General features: G+C 39.8%; 1 protein-coding gene across 2 annotated transcripts in view; it reads left to right on the top strand.

The window, feature by feature from the left end:
* LOC120558557 (deoxyribonuclease-1-like 2) overlaps window positions 1-19,541 on the top strand; it is a 24,981-nt gene extending 5,440 nt beyond the window's left edge. Inside the window, exons 2-10 of one of the 2 annotated variants that reach the window (XM_039799603.1) lie at window positions 1-80; window positions 299-387; window positions 2,610-2,621; window positions 7,770-7,856; window positions 11,025-11,122; window positions 15,670-15,782; window positions 17,176-17,333; window positions 17,765-17,861; window positions 18,257-19,541. The exon at window positions 1-80 is cut by the window's left edge and continues 83 nt beyond it. In XM_039799603.1, the coding sequence (XP_039655537.1) occupies window positions 1-80; window positions 299-387; window positions 2,610-2,621; window positions 7,770-7,856; window positions 11,025-11,122; window positions 15,670-15,782; window positions 17,176-17,333; window positions 17,765-17,861; window positions 18,257-18,394 (872 nt within the window). In that variant the 3' untranslated portion in view covers window positions 18,395-19,541. The remainder of the gene's footprint in view (window positions 81-298; window positions 388-2,609; window positions 2,622-7,769; window positions 7,857-11,024; window positions 11,123-15,669; window positions 15,783-17,175; window positions 17,334-17,764; window positions 17,862-18,256) is intronic. The other variant, XM_039799604.1, reaches the window with a different exon arrangement.
* Window positions 19,542-20,518: the final 977 nt, after the last annotated feature.

The following is a 20,518-nucleotide window of genomic DNA, read 5'->3' as shown; positions in this document are numbered from 1 at the left end:
TCAAGATCTGCTCCTACAACGTGCAGGGATTCAACCTCGACAAATCACGGGACTACAGAGTACTGCACACTCTCACACGGGTAAGATACTATACACATTTCTCCGACATCTCCACGACTTTTACGTTACAGTTAAATCAAAAACATGAAATTAAATCTGCAAAAAGATTCTGTTTAGGTCTGTTGATCACAGAGAGAAAAAGCCCTGACTCTCCGAATTTAAATGACACTTAAATCTGATATATATGTCTGTCTCTCTCTCCTGTCTGTCTCTCTCTCTTCTTTCTGTCTGTCTGCAGATTGCGTCTCGTTGTGATATCTGTCTCCTGCTGCATGTGACAGATTTTGACGGTAAAGGCATCCAAGCGCTGCTGGACTCTCTCAACAGGTAAATATTTCAGGAGAGATTTTTAACAACCTGGCAACCCCAAACTTTCCTTTTCGTTGTGATTGACTGTTTATAACCAAGGTCCGTTATTAGCAGACTTTCTAAAAGGCCCATTTTGCACGATAATCTATTTCTGTATCAGTCGCACAACTTTCACATCTTTGCCAAAACTTTCTTCCATCTGTCTCTTTAGCTAAATATTTATGGAGGAAATATTTATTCATAATTCAAATTGAAAGTCCAAAGAGAAAACAAAGCGAGATCAAATTGGAGTGGCTGGAAGTCTGAAAAAGTAGCCTACACGGGCTGTACAAAAGGCCGTCAACCAGGAGTGATTGTTGTGAGTAGGCTACATGTTGGAGAATAGCCCACCGCGGAAGAGTGAAAGAAAGAAAAAGGAGAGGTCGGGTGCTTGCACAATGACTATCTGTTGAGATTTTGTGTGCCCTCGGACCTCGACCACGCACAAAAACACACGTAGCAGAGCTACCCACACCCATGTTTCTACTGTTGCTTAATTAAATATAACATCAAAAGAGAGAAGTTGTCTGAGTCGTGTTTTAAACAGACACACCTGGGGCGAAGTTGGGAACCAGAATCAGCTTTAAATCCAGTCCTAATCTAGTCCTCACTAAGACAGGCTTTAAATCCAGTCCTAATCTAGTCCTCACTAACACGAGCCCAATTATAGAAACTACATGAAAACTTCACTGTTGTTGCATGAAATGTCGTTTGTGTTTAGCCTACATCATCATTTTCTATCATGTGAAACAAGAGGCCAAGCCAGCCGAGTAAGCCCTGACTGCAGTACGCAGATCGAGGAGTGGCTCAACGTGGGTGGAGCTAAACGTTTGACTCCGCCCATTTGCCCAATAGCTGCTTTCACTCCAGAGAGCTGATTTCACGCTAGTCACGTTTGCTTTTCCCCGTTCTTATTTTCCTAATACCAATATTCTAATCGCTGTCCAAAGGTGCTGCATTGACATTTAAGAATGTGCTGCCTGATTTCCGCCGCTAGATGGCGCCCGCGCGGAGTCAAACTTTTAGCTCCGCCCACATTTAGCCCAATCCCGATCTGCGTACTGCAGTCAGGTGCAATTGAGCCAGCCTGCTGGTGAAGCTGCAGACAGATGCTCCTCAGCAGTCAGCTCCCCCTGCTGCTCATAAGGTGCCTCTGCTTATTTTGCAATAACTTTGAATGCACCACGAGGCTACTAGTTTTAAGCACCGTCTGTGTTGTTTAATTCCGACTTCGGCAGCTGCTGCGCTGCAGAGCAGACTGTTAGGTCCCGGTGTTGGAATCCTCTACAGTGAAATACAGTCACACTTTACACTGTTTAACGTTAGCTGTCAGCATTTTAACCCTGTTTAATCCAGCTGCTAGCTAAAGGTAGGCTAACGTTACATGCTGTCAGGTATAGTGTAAAGTCAGGCACTGAAATGAGGCACCGAAGGTTTCGTTCTTATTCGGTCTCGTTACTATCGTTTAGGTCGGCACGTTTCGGTACCCAACCCTACTTACCAGAGTCAATATAGTGTGCAGTAACTTCTAAATAATTCTGATTACTCACTGATGTCCCGTGATCACCGGTTGATCAGAGAGGGTCTTCTGGCCAACAGCCACATGCTGAGAATCCAAAACAACACACATTCAACGTTCTCTGTGTCGCGTCAGGTCACGGCAGTTTCCTGTGGCGTCGCTATGACCACCAGCCACGCGGTACTAAATCTGCAGTGGTAAAAGGAGGACGGGACACCGCGGTAGAGTAGAGTAGTGCAGGTACCACGTAATGGAAAAACACCATTTGAGTTGTGGACAAAACAAGACATTAGAGGAAGTCATCTTGGGCTTTTTGGGAAACACTGATCCACATTTTAGAGACCAAACTACTCGTCCATTAATCCAGAACATAATCCATACGTTAATCCACCATGAAGATAATCTGTAGTTGCAGCCCTGTAGCTGATTTTTGTAGATTTTAACCAGCCAAAAAAAGACAGCGAGTCTTTTAGTTTCAGATGTTTTCAATCTGAAGTAAGACAGAGTTCATTACACAGTTCAGAGAATGCACAAATTCATAATACAATGCTCCTTTTATTCAACAACAGAAGCTGTTCAAATCAAATGATAAGTCTCTCTGGTGTAATGTTGACCAAACGTCCCCTACTGAGCTGACAGGAATACTAACTCATCATGTGATCGTTGTGTCTGCCTCCAACAGGGCGACCGACAGGTACAGTGGACTTCATCAGCATGTGTGACATCTTTTATTCATCTCTTCATTAATCATCTCTGGCACCTTTATTTACCCACTTTACTAACCCTGACGTCACACTTTATTTTGGACAGTCGCTGTTACAGATACTCTGGAACTTACCAAAATAAAGTGTTACAGATAATTATATACAATGCAAGAGAATAAAAAATACCTAAAAATACTAAAAAACTAAAAGCCCTGAGGGTAGGAGTAGAGGGTGGGGGGGGGAGAATAGGTCCGGAGTATCTCCGGGGAGCTTATGCCTCGCATGAAAACAAACCGGTAACAAAAGATCAAAATACCAGAACACCTGCTGAGAAAAGAGGAACCAAAAGTGCCCAATTTAACCCAAATTATATACAGTGGTGCTCATATGATCCCATGCTAAAGTTCACTAAAAAGAGGAATAAAAAAAAACATCTTTTGGAAATTGATCTTAATGCCTTAATTAAACAAACAAAAAAGGAAAATCCGACCTTTAAGGACACCAATTTTCTTTATTATTAAAATAGCCCCCCCCCCCATCATCACATACCCTTCACCATACCCCCATCATCACATACCCTTCACCATACCTAGAGATTGACATGGTTTTATGTTGCATTGAGAGATGATCTTATGGAAAGTATCCCATGCCAATCTCTAGGTATGGTGAAGGGTATGTGATGATGGGGGTATGGTGAAGGGTATGATGTGGGGGTATGGTGAAGGGTATGTGATGATGATGGGGGGGTGTGGTGAAGGGTATGATGAAGGGTATGTGATGATGTGGGGGGGCTATTTTAATTCCAAAGGCCAAGGGAACTTTATCAGGATGCATAGTATCCTGGATCCATGAAATAACTGGCCTTTATAATAAACATCTGCCTGCCTCTATGGGAATTTAACATAGGGGTGGACTGACTTATGCCCCCTGTATTTTAAGGAAGAACATTTATTTATTTATGATACATTATTCATTAACAATGAAAATTGGTATCCTTAAAGGTTGGATTTTTCCTCATTTCTTTTAATTAAGGCATTAAGATCAATTTCCAAAATATGATTTTTTTTATTCCTCTTTTTAGTCAACTTCAGCATGGGTTCATAAACTCATGAGCAGCACTATACCTGAACAAGGCTTTCTTTGCTCTTTCTGGTGATGTTTAACAGGGAACAATCAGATTGAGTCTCTGTATGATTGGTTGGTGAATAACTTCTTTATAATCTCTGGGGGTTGGTCATAGATTTATTTGGCTACGGAATGGGGACCTGGGATTTTGCAAGTGTCTCTTCTTACTTAAGAACCGTGTCCGTTGGTGTCTATTCTGAGGGTGTAAACTATTAATCAACATGGGATAAAAAGCATGATTCCTACTTATTTGTTTATATTGTAAACCATCTGAATCGGGGTTGTTGTGCATGTGTTGTTCTGTGAGAAACTTCTTTTCAAACAGGTAATTTAGAGGAGAATATGCTAATAATGCTCAGCTAACTGAGGGATTTCACATACTTGATTTAAAGGTTATTTTTGTTTTGTTTTCAAAGTTGGACTCTTTGGCCCTCATTTATCAACCTAACATAGAAACCAGCGCAGATATATTACGACAGGCTTCACGTGTGATTCATGAAACTTTGGTATCACACCAATCAGAGTGTAAGAATGGTCGTACATTGATAAATGTAGCGGCTGGAAACCATAATTTAAATATCACGCCCCAATATATTCTCAGTTTTGAGAAGCGGCAAAGGTGGAGATTGAAACGCTGATATCTCCGGTTCATATGCACTAACGTGTGTACTATTTGGCAGCCTGAAAACTGGTATTAAAGGCTGTAGAAAGAATGTGGGATGGAAAGAGATCACTGATGCGGTCAACAGTGTTGCCGTGGTAAATCAGACTCAAGCTGAAGTTTATTTAATTTATACACCCTTGACATGTAATGCTATAGCCCTAATAGTAATATACAGGCTTATATTGCAATCTCTTAGGCCTACATGGTGTACCTATATTTAAATAAACACACAGTGGCGGAGTTTATGCAGTGTCTTTTATTTTACTCGTGTTTTTTTAATGAGTCAGAACGAGGTAACCGCTGAGGGAGAGCTTGTGTCCTCCGCCCCCCGTGCTGGACCACCACCCAGACCCTGTCTCCTGACAGCAGAGGGGCTGGAAAAACAAGCCAAAATAACTCGGTCAATGTCAGAAATAAATCGTTCACTTGTGGCCATTAATGACACTTTAAAAGAGAAACGAAAACCTGAATAATAAATAAAAATGTTGTGCATCGTCAGGTTTCCTGTATTGAATATCATTGCCAAACATAACACTATAGGCTACCTTTTAAAAGAGGAATAATATCCTGTCTCCTTGGTATAGCCCCCAGTTGGGGCTGTGCTGGACACTGCTCTCTGGGCATCAGGTCATCTGGCTCCATCGCTACATTTATCCTGCAAGACATAGCCATCTGCCCTTAATCAATCCGATGGAGCGGTCCACTGTGGCACGTGCGCGTACGTGTGCACTGGCGCATAGTGGTCTTCTAAAAGAGCCAGATCTGCCATTGCTGATACAGTGCCTTGAAAAAGTATTCTCCCCCCTTGGCATTTTTCATGTTTTGTTGCCTCACAACCTGGATTGTTTAAGGATTTGCATCATTTACATTACATGTCATTTAGCTGACGCTTTTATCCAAAGCGACTTACAATTGCTCTATATATCAGAGGTTGCTCTGGAACAACTAGGGGTCAAGTGCCTTGCTCAGGGACACATTGGTTGATGTATCACAGTGAGAATCGAACCCGGATCTCCCAAACCAAAGGCATGTGTCATACCCACTGCTCCATCTCCACCGTTTACAGAACATGCCCACAACTTTGAACATGTCGTTGTTGTTGTTGTTGTTTTTTTTTTTTTATGTGAAGCAAACAACAAATAGGACAAAATAACAGAAAAAAGTCAATGTGCATAACTATCCACCCCCCTAAAGTCAATACTTTGTAGAGCCACCTTTTGCAGCGATCACAGCTCCAAGTCTCTATGAGCTTGTCACATCTTACCACTAGGATTTTTGCCCATTCCTCCTTGCAAAACTGCTCCGGCTCCTTCAAGTTGGATGGTTTGTCCATGTGAACAGCAATCTTTAAGTCCGACCACAGATTTTGTGTTAGATTGAGGTCTGGGCTTTGACTAGGCCATTCCAACACATTTACAGGTTTCCCCTTAAAGGAACACGCCAACTTATTGGGACTTTATCTTATTCACCGTAACCCCCAGAGTTAGACTAGTCCATACATACCCTTCTCATCTCTGTGCGTACTGTAAGGCTGTCTGACGGCTCCAGCATTAGCTTAGCCTAGCACAGAAAATGCAGGTGACTGGTTCCAGTAATCCTACTGCTCCGAATTGTGACAAAAGTGACAAAATAACGCCAACATGTTCCTGTTTACATGTTGTGATTTGTAGAGTCACAGCGTGTACAAATAACAACGTAACATGAGACACAGCCATCTTCTAACAGTAAACAAACTGGGAACTATATTCTCAGACAGGCTTGCTGCGAGCATATCACTCCGCCCAAGTACTATATTCTTCCACCTGAGAATATAGTTCCTAGTTTGTTTACGATTAGAAGATGGCTGTGTCTCATGTTACGTTTTTTTTTTGTACACGCTGTGACTCGACAAATCACAACATGTAAATAGGAACATGTTGGTGTTATTTTGTCACTTATTCGGAGCAGTAGGATTACTGGAACCACTCACCTGCAGGTTCTGTGCTGGGCTGATGCCGTCAGACAGCGTTACAGCACGCACTGAGATGAGAAGGGTATGTATGGACTTGTCTAACTCTGGGGGTTACGGTGAATAAGCTAAATTCACAATAAGTCGGCGTGTTCCTTTTAAACCACTCAAGTGTTGCTTTAGCAGTGTGTTTGGGTTCATTGTCCTGCTGGAAGGTGAACCTCCGTCCTAGTCTCCCACATGCCTTTTTGCAAACTCAAAACGTGCCATTTTGTATTTTGCTGAAAATAATGGCTTTCTTCTGGCCACTCTGCCATAAAGCCCAACTCTATGGAGCGTACGGCCTATTGTCGTCCTACGTACAGATCCTCCAGTCTCTGCTGTGGAGCTCGGCAGCTCCTCCAGGGTTACCTTAGGTCTCTGTGCTGCCTCTCTGATTAATGCCCTTGCCCGGTCCGTGAGTTTTGGTGGGCGTCCGTCTCGTGGCAGGTTTGCTGTTGCGCCATATACTTTCCATTTGGTTATGATAGATTTGATGGTGCTCCTGGGAATCGTCAAAGATTTTGATATTTTTTTATAACCTAACCCTGATTTGTACTTCTCAACAACATTGTCCCTTACTTGTTTGGAGAGTTCCTTGGTCTCCATGGCAGTATTTGGTTAGTGGGGCCTCTTGCTTAGGTGTTGCAGCCTCTGGGGCCTTTCAAAAAAGGTGTCTATATGTAATGACAGATCATGTGACACTTAAATTGCACACAGGTGGACATCATTTCACTAATTATGTGACTTCTGAAGGTAATTGGTTGCACCAGAGCTTTTTATGGGCTTCATAACAAATGGGGTGAATACATACCCACATGCCAATTTTCAGTTTTTTATTTCTAAAAAATAGTTTTATGTATATATATTTGTCATTTCACTTCACCAACTTAGACTATTGTGTTCTGATCCATCACATAAAATTCAGATTAAAAAAACATTGAATTGATTGGTTATATGCTGCACCGCAAGTCCACACTGACTCGAAAACTTGCGTACACGAGTGCAGACCAGACGTGAGATTTTAATTGCAGCCTACGCTCACGTTCAAATGAATAAATGCCGAGCTTTGCGTAGGAATCGGCTTACGCCCGTCCTACGCCTGTTTTAGGTCGTACGCACGTTTCATAAATGAGGGCTTTTGTCTCCATGTTTGTGTGTCTGAGTGTCTGATGGAACAACAATCTGTGAACCTGGTCCAGTATTAAACCTGAACCAAGCTGTAATGTAACCCTACAGGACTAATGTTCAGCATCATTCCGATAAGAATGAATTAATAGCGCAGCTGTAGTTCAGAGGGGCTCCGCTGCTGTCTGTTTGCGTTATCTCAGTAACTAACAGTTTCTCGGTTTGTGTGTTGAGGTATGACGGCTACACCTACCAATCAGTGGCCAGTAAGAGTCTGGGGCCTGACCCTGAGGACATGCAGCAGTACGTTTTCCTCTACAGGTGAGACTCCGCACTGTGATCCATCCAGGAAACACACCTGTACACATCTGCCTGTTGGCAGAAAACTAATAACGAGAAGATATACATCTAGTAAACATAGATCTAGTAAACATAGATCTAGTAAACATAGGTCTAGTAAACATAGATCTAGTAAACATAGGTCTAGTAAACACAGATGTAGTAAACATATATCTAATAAACATAGATCTAATAAACATAGATCTAGTAAACACAGGTCTAGTAAACACAGATCTAGTAAACATAGGTCTAGTAAACATAGATCTAGTAAACATAGGTCTAGTAAACATAGATCTAGTAAACATAGGTCTAGTAAACACAGATGTAGTAAACATATATCTAATAAACATAGATCTAATAAACATAGATCTAGTAAACACAGGTCTAGTAAACACAGATCTAATAAACAGGTCTAGTAAACATAGATCTAGTAAACATAGGTCTAGTAAACACAGGTCTAGTAAACACAGGTCTAGTAAACACAGGTCTAGTAAACACAGATCTAGTAAACACAGATCTAGTAAACACAGATCTAGTAAACACAGGTCTAGTAAACAGATCTAGTAAACATAGGTCTAGTAAACGTAGATCTAGTAAACACAGGTCTATAAACACAGGTCTAGTAAACACAGGTCTAATAAACAGGTCTAGTAAACATAGATCTAGTAAACATAGATCTAGTAAACATAGATCTAGTAAACATAGATCTAGTAAACATAGATCTAGTAAACATAGATCTAGTAAACATAGGTCTAGTAAACATAGATCCAGTAAACAGATCTAGTAAATATAGGTCTAGTAAACAGGTCTAGTAAACACAGGTCTAGTAAACACAGATCTAGTAAACACAGGTCTAGTAAACATAGATCTAGTAAACATAAGTCTAGTAAACATAGATCCAGTAAACAGATCTAGTAAATATAGGTCTAGTAAACAGGGGCCTGTTTCACAAAAAGCAGAATATATAAATCCAGGATAACTGATAAAGCCAGGCTTGACCTAGCCTAATCTGTGCAGCCTGGCTTGGTGCGTTTCAACGGCCAAGCCAGGCTGAGGAGGAGCGACTAGGTCGAGCCAGGCTGAAGTAATTCAGATAGATGCGGCGCCACGGCTTTCCTCAAAAGACCGCGAGGTCGATCACAGATTTACTGATGCCAAAATGGAGACTACGATTGTACATACTTTATACAGAGTGAGCAGCAGCTTTTTGTGGAAGTATGATATCATGAAATACATTTGTATAAAAAGAAAAGAAACACGGCCGCTGTAATGAAACAGCGAAAGCGCGGGGCAGATGATCACGGACCGAATGAATGCGTAATTGTAGCCTAAATATATACATTAACTGACAACTGCTCTGAATTGAAACCGTCATAATCATACCATTCAAGGATTAGGCTACTAATCATTTGCGAAAATTAACAGTTGTACTCTTTGCCTTAAAAGTAAGCAGAAGATAATGTTACTCAGGAAATTTACCATAAAGATCAATTTTCTACAACGCTAGAATATGATGCGTAAATATCTCTTTCACTCTGTTTCTCCCTCTCTCTCTCATGGGCTAAAAATATAAATGTCCTAAGTCATATTAACTTCCACTGCTCGCGTTTAATGCAAAGTGTACAACTGTTCGTTTTTGCCAATGACAGTGACTTATTGAATGGTTTCAGTTAAGAGCAGTAGTTCATAAATGTATATTTTTAGGCTATCATTCAGTCTGTCCGCTATTGTCTGCCACCCTTTTTCGCTTTTTTTTATTTGATAGAGGACGAGTTTCCTTCTCTACATATTATATGCCTTGCCCCCTGTATATATGGACATAGAAAATAAAGACACTAAAGAACTTAGACTCTAAAATCTAGAAACTATGAAGATAATTAAGTGATAAATTCCATGCACACTATAAACATGAATGGAACAGAGTGATATTCATCAGTTATTTCCCCCCAAATATAAGGTCAAAAACCATTGAGGTGTCCTCTCCCTGTTGTCATGAATGCACAGTAGCCTACATCACTAGATAGTTACTGGTCCAGTGAACTAAGACTATCATTTGGGAGGATTGTACCATTAGGATATGTTCTTAAAATTGTACAATCCTCCCAAATTATAGTTGCAGTTTACTGGACAACACAAATTGTGTGCTAAGAATGCCAAATACAATGCACATGGAAGTGGAACAAACATGATACTTATTGTTAAAGAATAAAAAAAAAAAAATGAATCAACCAAAATAATTCAAGGTGCATTGGTCAACTATAGAAATGTACAGCATTGTATGTATTGCCTTAGTAACAGACTTCATTTAAAACACATTTGAAATTTGATCAGCCTTTTCTAATTATCTCAACAACTGCCATAATATATTAATTAAACTTCTAACAACAATATGAACATCAGTCTTCATACAGCAATATAACAGTAATAATGTCACATGAATAATTATAAAATAATGGTCACAACTTTAAATAATAACAGTACTTAAATGAACAGCAAAATGCACCTGTTGTATTTTAATCCATGCTGATAACAATAGGTTAAAACCACTGCTGGGTGATCAGAAAAGGCTCCAGGATTAAATAAATCCTGGCTGTTAGCCTGGCCAGGAGCAGGCTAGCTGTACAGAATAAATCTCCATGGTGATTTATGTGCCTCCGCTCAGTGGAAACCGAATCAAGGCTTAATTCATCCAGGATAACTGGGAAATCCCGGCTTAATCCCTTATCTTGGTTTTGTGAAACAGGCCCCTGGTCTAGTAAACATAGATCTAGTAAACATAGGTCTAGTAAACATAGGTCTAGTAAACACAGGTCTAGTAAACACAGGTCCAGTAAACAGATCTAGTAAATATAGGTCTAGTAAACAGGTCTAGTAAACACAGGTCTAGTAAACATAGATCTAGTCAACATAGGTCTAGTAAACATAGATCTAGTAAACATAAGTCTAGTAAACATCTAGTAAACATAGGTCTAGTAAACATAGGTCTAGTAAACATAGGTCTAGTAAACATAGATCTAGTCAACATAGGTCTAGTAAACATAGGTCTAGTAAACATAGATCTAGTAAACGTAGATCTAGTAAACAGGTCTAGTAAACATAGATCTAGTCAACATAGGTCTAGTAAACATGACCTCTTGTTTCTGTCTCCAGGACAGACACGGTGAATGTGACGGGTCAGTATCAGTACCAGAAGCCCGACTCCTTCGTCAGACCGCCGTTTGCTGTTCAGTTCTACAGCGCCAAAACTGGTCAGTGGACACACAACAACATAACACAACTACAGTATACAACACAACACAACTACACTATACAACACAACTACACAATAACAGCTCAATTACACAACAACACACAATACAACAACACAACTCTTTTTTTAGCTAAATAAACTTGTTGGTGGGGGCCATGAGCAAATCCAGTTTGACTTTAGAAAAATGAGCAAAAATATCACCTTCACAGTACTACAGCTTTAAAACAACAACAACAACAACAACAACAATTTATTCCATTGATCAGGATGTATTTCTTTTGATCAGGATGTATTTCATTCAGAAGGACAGGGAGTATGTATTTCAGGGAGTATGTATTTCAGGGAGTATGTATTTCAGGGAGTATGTATTTCAGGGAGTATGTATTTCAGGGAGTATGTATTTCAGGGAGTATGTATTTCAGGGGGTATGTATTTCAGGGAGTATGTATTTCAGGGAGTATGTATTTCAGGGAGTATGTATTTCAGGGAGTATGTATTTCAGGGAGTATGTATTTCAGGGGGTATGTATTTCAGGGAGTATGTATTTCAGGGAGTATGTATTTCAGGGAGTATGTATTTCAGGGGGTATGTATTTCAGGGAGTATGTATTTCAGGGAGTATGTATTTCAGGGAGTATGTATTTCAGGGAGTATGTATTTCAGGGAGTATGTATTTCAGGGAGTATGTATTTCAGGGGGTATGTATTTCAGGGGGATGTATTTTAGGGGTATGTATTTTAAAAGGGCATTAGGGTGGATTCAGGGAGTGGGGTGGTGGACAGGGAGTGATTAGGAGTGGCAGTGGTATGTATTAGGGGCATGATTCAGGGCATGTATCAGAGCATGATTCCAGGAGGATGATTCAGGGACACAATTCAGGCATGTATTCAGACATGCATGATTACAGAAGAGACAAAAAAAAGGAAAAGCAAAAAAAAAAGCAAAAGCAAAAATTCCAGGAGAAGATTCAGGAGATAGATTTCAGGAGTATTCAGGAGTATGTATTCAGAGTATCAGGTATTACAGGGGTTGCACATTTATTCCAGGCATTCAGGAGAATTCAGGAGACAGATTCCAGAGACACAGAAGATACAGGAGAAGAGGAGACCAGGAAGGACAGGAGTATGGAAGGACAGGACAACCAGGAAGGAACAGAGGAGTGAGACACACAGGAACGGAGGAATGGAACGGAATCCCATAACGATAATACAGTAACCAACCATAGGAACCAGAGATGGACAGGAACGAACAGGATTCGGAAACCACTTGTCCACGGAGAAACGTAGGGCCAATGGATACTGTATAATCCATGTGATAACTGATAATGAGGACATAACAGAACATGAAAAATCGACTACGAAAACACACAGAAGACACGAAACGGAAGCAAGGAAAAAAAAAACCAGAAAGACTGAAAGAGGAGAACACAGATAGATCAAGGCACAGATGATGCAGACACAGACCAAGCACATTGACTGACACACAACACACACAAAAGACACATGGACGGACATAAGACACAGAGAGATCATGACAACGGACAACTGGAGGAAACACCCACACAGAAATGGAAACAAACAACGGACAGAAGAGAAATAACACAGTGACACATGGTTTTTAATTTTTTTTTAAGATGAAGACACACACGGAAAGAAGTAGTAATGAAGACAGGAAAGAGACAAAGGATAGAATGACCCACGGAAAAAGATAGTGGATAGAAGAGTAGAGTGAAGGAATGAGGAGTGGGTGAATGGAGAAGGAGGATAATGGAAGGAAAAGAGGAGTGGAAGGCTGGATGAAAGAGGATGGATGATAAATGGAAAAGAGGAAGGAAAGAAGAGGAAATGGAAAAGAATGGAAGAGGAGTGGATAAGGAATGGGGGAAATCTGGATGGGATGGGGGTAGAGTCTGAGTTGTATGGTAGGAAGGATAAGATAGATGGAAGAAGGGAGGATGGCTGGATGAAAAGAGGGGCTGAAGGATGGATGAAAGGAAAGATGGAAGGAAATGGAGGGAAGGTAGAAGGAAATGGATGAAGAGGTGGAAGGAAAGTGGATGGAGGGGAATGGATGGTGGAGAGTAGAAGGAAATGGATGGAAGGAATAGATGGTGGATAGATGGAAGGAATGGAGGAGAGAGGGAAGGAAATGGATGGAAGGAAATGGATTTGAGATGGGGGAAGTAAAGGAGAAGGAGGGAAGAATGGATGGTGGAAGGATGAGATAGGAGGCTAAAGCTGATAGATGTGGTAGAGGAATAAGTTGATTGTCTAGAGGGATGTAAATAAGTCTGATTCATATATGATAGTAAATAAGTCTGATTCTCTATGATAGCTGTAAATAAGTCTGATTCTCTATAAGATAGATGTAAATAAGTCTGATTCTCTATAAGATAGATGTAAATAAGTCTGATTCTCTATAAGATAGATGTAAATAAGTCTGATTCTCTATAAGATAGATGTAAATAAGTCTGATTCTCTATAAGATAGATGTAAATAAGTCTGATTCTCTATAAGATAGATGTAAATAAGTCTGATTCTCTATAAGATAGATGTAAATAAGTCTGATTCTCTATATGATAGATGTAAATAAGTCTGATTCTCTATAAGATAGATGTAAATAAGTCTGATTCTCTATAAGATAGATGTAAATAAGTCTGATTCTCTATATGATAGATGTAAATAAGTCTGATTCTCTATAAGATAGATGTAAATAAGTCTGATTCTCTATATGATAGATGTAAATAAGTCTGATTCTCTATAAGATAGATGTAAATAAGTCTGATTCTCTATGAGATAGATGTAAATAAGTCTGATTCTCTATATGATAGATGTAAATAAGTCTGATTCTCTATATGATAGATGTAAATAAGTCTGATTCTCTATATGATAGATGTAAATAAGTCTGATTCTCTATAAGATAGATGTAAATAAGTCTGATTCTCTATATGATAGATGTAAATAAGTCTGATTCTCTATATGATAGATGTAAATAAGTCTGATTCTCTATATGATAGATGTAAATAAGTCTGATTCTCTATATGATAGATGTAAATAAGTCTGATTCTCTATATGATAGATGTAAATAAGTCTGATTCTCTATATGATAGATGTAAATAAGTCTGATTCTCTATAAGATAGATGTAAATATCTCCAAACTCCAAGTCTGGGAGAGACTTGGCCAGCTTCAAAGCAGTGAAAACATCAGCGGGTGCTGTGTATGGATCACAAGTTCCTGTGACTTATGGTCTGAATAGTTGATTGATTGTAGTATTGGTAATCTGAAAGGCTGCAGTTCCTGTGACTGGCCACTGTTCAGCACCATTCTATCGGCGTTTCTTGCCCGCCAGGAATCCATGGTAATGACGTCACTGCAAAGTATGAATTGAACAGATTAAACATTGACTTGATTATAAAAGGCAGAGTTACATTTTAAAGTGCAATATATTTTCTTTCCACTAACACTAAATATCTCTGAGTGTCTTTCAGGATGTGTGATATCGCCATGACGATAAAAAGACTATATATAATGGTGTGAGCTTTAACCCTCCTGTTGTCCTCTGGGCCAAATTGGTTATCAAAATGTCTATATTTAAAAAATAAATAAGAAGGGTTTCTTTTCCAACCAAATTACCGAGCGAGTAACATGGATGGTTCCAGGTTCAGTACAGCTAATGATCACTATTCTTTCATTTCATTTTGAGTTGTTTAAGTCAATTTTATAGCATTTAAAAAAAAAACATGAAACAGTTTCTAAACATTATTCTGCCTCAACTTTGAGGAGTCTTTGATTATCCATCAACATACGTTCCTCTAATATTAGTCAAATTAATTCATCATTTCAGCTTTTTTGACCCAAAAAGTTTTTATAATTTTAAAATCCAATGAGGTTTATTGACCATGAATGAAAAATAAGAATAACACTATAGTGGTAATAAGTAGGTGTACGTGGTGTGTACACAGTACTGGTGGTAGAGGGGAAAAGCCTCAGAAGTTAAAAAAATAAAAAAATAAAATAAATTTGTCTAAATCATCGGGAAAAAGGCGTCACAGAAGTGTTAGATTTCTATTAATAAGTTGTTATAAGTTGCATGGTCGGTGGGGGGGAGACAACACAAGGGTTGTTAATAATAATAATAATAATAATAATAATAATAATAATAATAATGTAAACTGTGTTGACGGAGTCTATCCCGATGACCTCTCGAGACAAAGAAACACTTGATGAAGAAAAGAATCCACTACATGGAGTTAAAAGTATTTCATTCTAAGTTAATAAACCCATTTGGTGTCTGAATGGTTTTTATCTGTTCCAGTAGATGTTATTGAGGGAAAGAAGAGCAGCTGATAACTTCCTTTATAACAGGTGTGTGTGTGTGTGTGTGTGTGTGTGTGTGTGTGTGTGTGTGTGTGTGTGTGTGTGTGTGTGTGTGTGTGTGTGTGTGTGTGTGTGTGTGTGTGTGTGTGTGTGTGTGTGTGTGTGTGTGTGTGTGTGTGTGTGTGTGTGTGTGTGTCTACCTTTCTCTCGTTGTCTCTCCGTTCTGCAGCGATCAAGTCCTTTATTCTGATTCCTCTGCACTCGGACCCGAGCCGGGCGGTCCAGGAGATCGACCGGCTCTACGACGTCTTCCAGGAAGTCAGCAAGAAGTGGAGCAACAAGGTGAGGAGTCTGGCTGGACCTGAAGCAGGGCTGCATCTGGGGCTGGCCGATATGGAGAAAATCAAATATCACCATATCTTTGACCAAATACCTCGATATCGATACCTCAACGATATTGTAGTGTTGACTATCGGTGCTTTCACAAAATATTTACACAATGAGATTTTAGACAAAATTTTATCAGTAATGTGGATATAATGACTAAGTGGGTAAAGGTGAATAATAGAACAGTTACAGTCTGGTGAGGTCAGAACATGACATCACTTTACTGTAATGCAGCCTTTAAAACCAGGAACAGACACTTATGTCTTATTGCGATATCCAAAATCTAAGATGATATCTAGTCTCCTATCACGATATCTATTTAATATCCATATATTGCCCAGCTCTAGCTGCATCTGGTTTCTACTCGGGCTGCACAAGTCAGTCTGGACTATATTAGTGCATTATCCAAATCACAGGGGGGGCGGCAATATTCGTTAAAGGTAAAATATTTATTGAAATTTATTGAAAAAATATCTATTCCAGACTCAAGCAACACAAAACAAATTCATGACTAAGTTGCATAAATTACTGACAAGCTTTATAATTAATAATAATTATACATTACACTTTCTGACAGGCAAAATGTATCTAACCTGTTGTTTAAAGAGTTAACTGAAGGGAACACACACCTTCTTCATGGTTTTATTCTTCCTCTTTTCAGACAGCCATGTTCTAGGGTAACGTTTGAAAGAATTCCCTCGAGTCTCGTACATAGGCTCAGCTGTTACATCATATATTCCTTGTTACAAGCTGATATACCTGAATCATATCATCTCTGGATCTCCTCAATATGACAGTCTGTGAACTTAATTTTCTCAATCTATCTTCATAAGAGATAGGTTTCATATAATATGAGTCAAACGGTTGTAAATGAAGTGTTGTGATGCTGCAGAGACAGATAGTATCCTACAGACTAAAGAAAACCTCTCCTCACAGTAATCACACTATCATCATTTTCAGTTATTTTAATATTTTTCAATGAAAATAAGAATAATGATACAAAAATTATCATTCTCTCAAATATCGTGAATCATATCACATTCGCAATATCAGTCAAAATTATAATTTTCCTGATATGGTGCACACACACACACACACACACACACACACACACACACACACACACACAGAACCGTCCGCCTGGAGCTGATAGAAACATGTACCAGCTTTGAATGATTTATTTATTCATTTCATTATTAAAAACATGAAAGCCATCAGAAGAGTATAACTGTGTGTGTGTGTGTGTGTGTGTGTGTGTGTGTGTGTGTGTGTGTGTGTGTGTGTGTGTGTGTGTGTGTGTGTGTGTGTGTGTGTGTGTGTGTGTGTGTGTGTGTGTGTGTGTGTGTAGAACGTGATGCTCCTGGGAGATTTCCATGCTGCCTGTGCCTACGTGACCCGAGACGATAAGCGAGACATCCGTCTGTACACCAACTCAGCGTTCGCCTGGCTGATTGGTGACCGGGTGGACACCACCGTCTCCGAGGAAACCAACTGTGCTTTTGACAGGTAGGGGTGTGTGGGGGGGGGCATAGGCGAAGATTTTGGATAGGATGCAGGGCATCATCAGGAGGGTGTTTCCTGTCTGCTGGTAAAGTAGACTCAGCCCCTCATTTAAATGTCTAATGCCTTCTGGCTCCGAGAAGAACTACAGGCTTCCTCTAAAAACCATCACCAAACACGTTTAGATCTGTACAGGAGAATATTAATGTCATAAACATAAATACAGACATGGAGCACATGGGAAGGGTTTGAGATGGAATTAACAAACATTAGCAGCAACTCTTCTGTGAAGGGGGGGATCCTTTTGCATATTGTTTTAATATTGTGTGTGTGTGTGTGTGTGTGTGTGTGTGTGTGTGTGTGTGTGTGTGTGTGTGTGTGTGTGTGTGTGTGTGTGTGTGTGTGTGTGTGTGTGTGTGTGTGTGTGTGTGTTACAGGATCGTGGTACATGGTAAAACCTTCCTGAAGGCCATCACTCCATTCTCTGCACAAGTCTACAACTACGCCGAAGATTTAAAAATCCCCAGGGCCAAGGTAACTGTCTGTCTGTCTGTCTGTCCGTCTGTCTGTCTGTCTCTCTGTCTGTCTGTCTCTTTACCAGTATTACCTGTCTGCTCTATGATGTAAATGTCTGTCCTCCCCTTTAGATCAGATAAGGGGGGGGGGGTATAGTTTATATTATGTTGAGGAGGATTAGAGCCTCATGTGAAAAGTATTTGAATTCTGACCTTTTTGTGTCTCTAATCCTCTCCTGTAAAACATCTGGCAACACACACCGGTTTGTTTATAATTCATCAACATCTGGAGAACATCGGATTATTAATCTGTCCCAGTATTTCCCCAAATGTTGTTCAGTCTGTTACTGCCCCCAGAGCCCCCTGTGGGGGGGCTGTGGTCTGACTCTGTGCTCTGCTGCTTCTGTCTGCCAGGCGGTGGGAATCAGTGACCACTTACCTGTGGAGGTGGATCTGAAGGGCTCCGCCCCTCTGCTGCAGGCCACGCCCCTCCTCATCCTGCTCAGCGTCTCTGCCGTCCTGCAGCACTTCCTGTCGGCTTCAGTAATCTGATTACTCTGAGGGATCTTCAGTATCTCCTTATCATATCCACATAAATGAAGCTGTTTCCGTTTTTTTTTTTCTATTACTAACTATTATCTTGTGTGTGTTCACGACTTCCTGACTTTATTATCTGAAGACAACAAACACTGATCACTTCCTGTGTAGATTATCTTCTTCTCTCCTTTTTTATTCTTCAGAGAGGCCCATCACAGTAAAATAAGTTTACGAATCCTACTACAGCCACTCCAAGGCCCGCCCTTCAATAGCAGCCTGATTGGTTGGGGTTAGGCATTGACCTTGAGTGGTTAAGGTTAGGACAGCTGATTGGTCAGGAGACCTGAACAGGTCAGGTGACGCCTGGCCAATAAATGCTACTGAAGGGCGGGTCTTGGCGTGGCCGTAGTAGGATTCGTAAATTTGCTCCAAACGGCCAGAGCTGACCGTATGCCGTAAACGGGCAGTAACACCCCCGATGAGACGCAGGTTCTGAATGTGCTGTATACATGTCCAAAGAATGCCTCTAAAACCGGAATAATACCAGAATATCACACAAGTCTTCATCAGACAATGTTATTATATAGAGAATATCTAAATGAAATATGATGTGTACATCAGACTCTGGGTATTAGTGGAATATTAATGTGTAAACACACGGCCGATTTCTTCTCTAAACGCTTCACAGAGAAAGCCTCCTGGTGCCAAATACTGTTCAGTGTTTATTGATTGGGAATCAGGACAATCTGAGCAGAAGTTTTTACCCAGAGTGCCTTTCAGCAACGTTAGTGCATCAATACTTTTTAATTCAAACTACCGATTATGTTCACGGTGGATTAATGTGTGGATTATGTTCTGGATGAATGGATGAGTTGTTTAGTCTCTCAAATGTGGATCAGTGTTTCCTAAAAGCCCAAGATGACGTCTTCACATGTCTGGTTTTATCCACAACTCAAAGATCTTCAGTTTCCTGTCCCAGAGGAGAGAAGATACTAGAAAGTATTCATATTTAAAAGGTAATTTCATGATTGTTTTCATCACCCTGGACTCTCTGTCTCCATGTGTGAGTGTCTGAGTGTCTGATGGAACAACAATCTGTGAACCTGGTCCAGTATTAAACCAGAACCCAGCTGTAATGTAACCCTACAGGACTAATGTTCAGCAGCAGTTAGAGTCACTAAAAGTTCTGTTGTTGCTGCTGACAGACTCAGATTATTATTATTATAAGAGTCTGACAACATTATGGGATGGATCCCTACAGAGATAGACCTTTTAGTTAAAGAGTAAGATCCTTTTAGTTTAACATGAAACAGCCCTGAAATCACCATCACCAAACTCCACCAGACTCCATGTAAATAATCAGGACTTTTAGCGTGTATAGAGCCAGCATATCTCCACATGTAAATGGGTGAATTAAGGGTTTATTTAAACCAAACCAGAGTGGTGATTGTTGGAACAGTGGAAAGATGAACCAAGACGGCTTTTGGTAGTTTTATTTAGTTTCTGTCCACTTTGAATGAAGAGTGTGTTTTTACGATGATAAAAGTCCTGATTATTTACATGGAGTCTGGTGGAGATATGCTGGCTCTATACACGCTAAAAGTCCTGATTATTTACATGGAGTCTGGTGGAGATATGCTGGCTCTATACACACTAAAAGTCCTGATTATGTACATGGAGTCTGGTGAGTTTGGTGATGGTGATTTCGGGGCTGTTTCATGTTAAACTAAAAGGATCTTACTCTTTATTAAATAGTTGTTCCATCAGACACATGGAGACATAGAGTCCAGGATGAAGACAAATTAAATTACCCTTTTAAGTACTTTATCAAATCACAGAAGTTTTACTATTAAATGAGTTGGAGAAAAATGCAATAGTTGATAACTTATCCATTAATCTTAATGACTGTAAATACTGGATTTTGCAGCTCTTAATGATTTTAATGAGATGTTATGAAAGTGGTTGTAGCAGGTGAATCAGAATACTGATATTATTTTAGGTCCTATTTCCTGTTTGTACTGAAACTGATGTAAATATTTGGAACGTGTCAACGTTTTTAGACCTTTATTGTTTCTGTGCTTTTAATATTCAGTAAAGTTTTTAAAATGTTGAAATTAAAATGTTTAAGATGTTATTACA

Source organism: Perca fluviatilis, chromosome 5 (genome assembly GCF_010015445.1).
Source record: "Perca fluviatilis chromosome 5, GENO_Pfluv_1.0, whole genome shotgun sequence".
Taxonomy (NCBI): Eukaryota; Metazoa; Chordata; class Actinopteri; order Perciformes; family Percidae; genus Perca; species Perca fluviatilis.
Note: the sequence above shows the minus strand (reverse complement) of the source record. Positions and strands in the feature narration are given on the sequence as shown.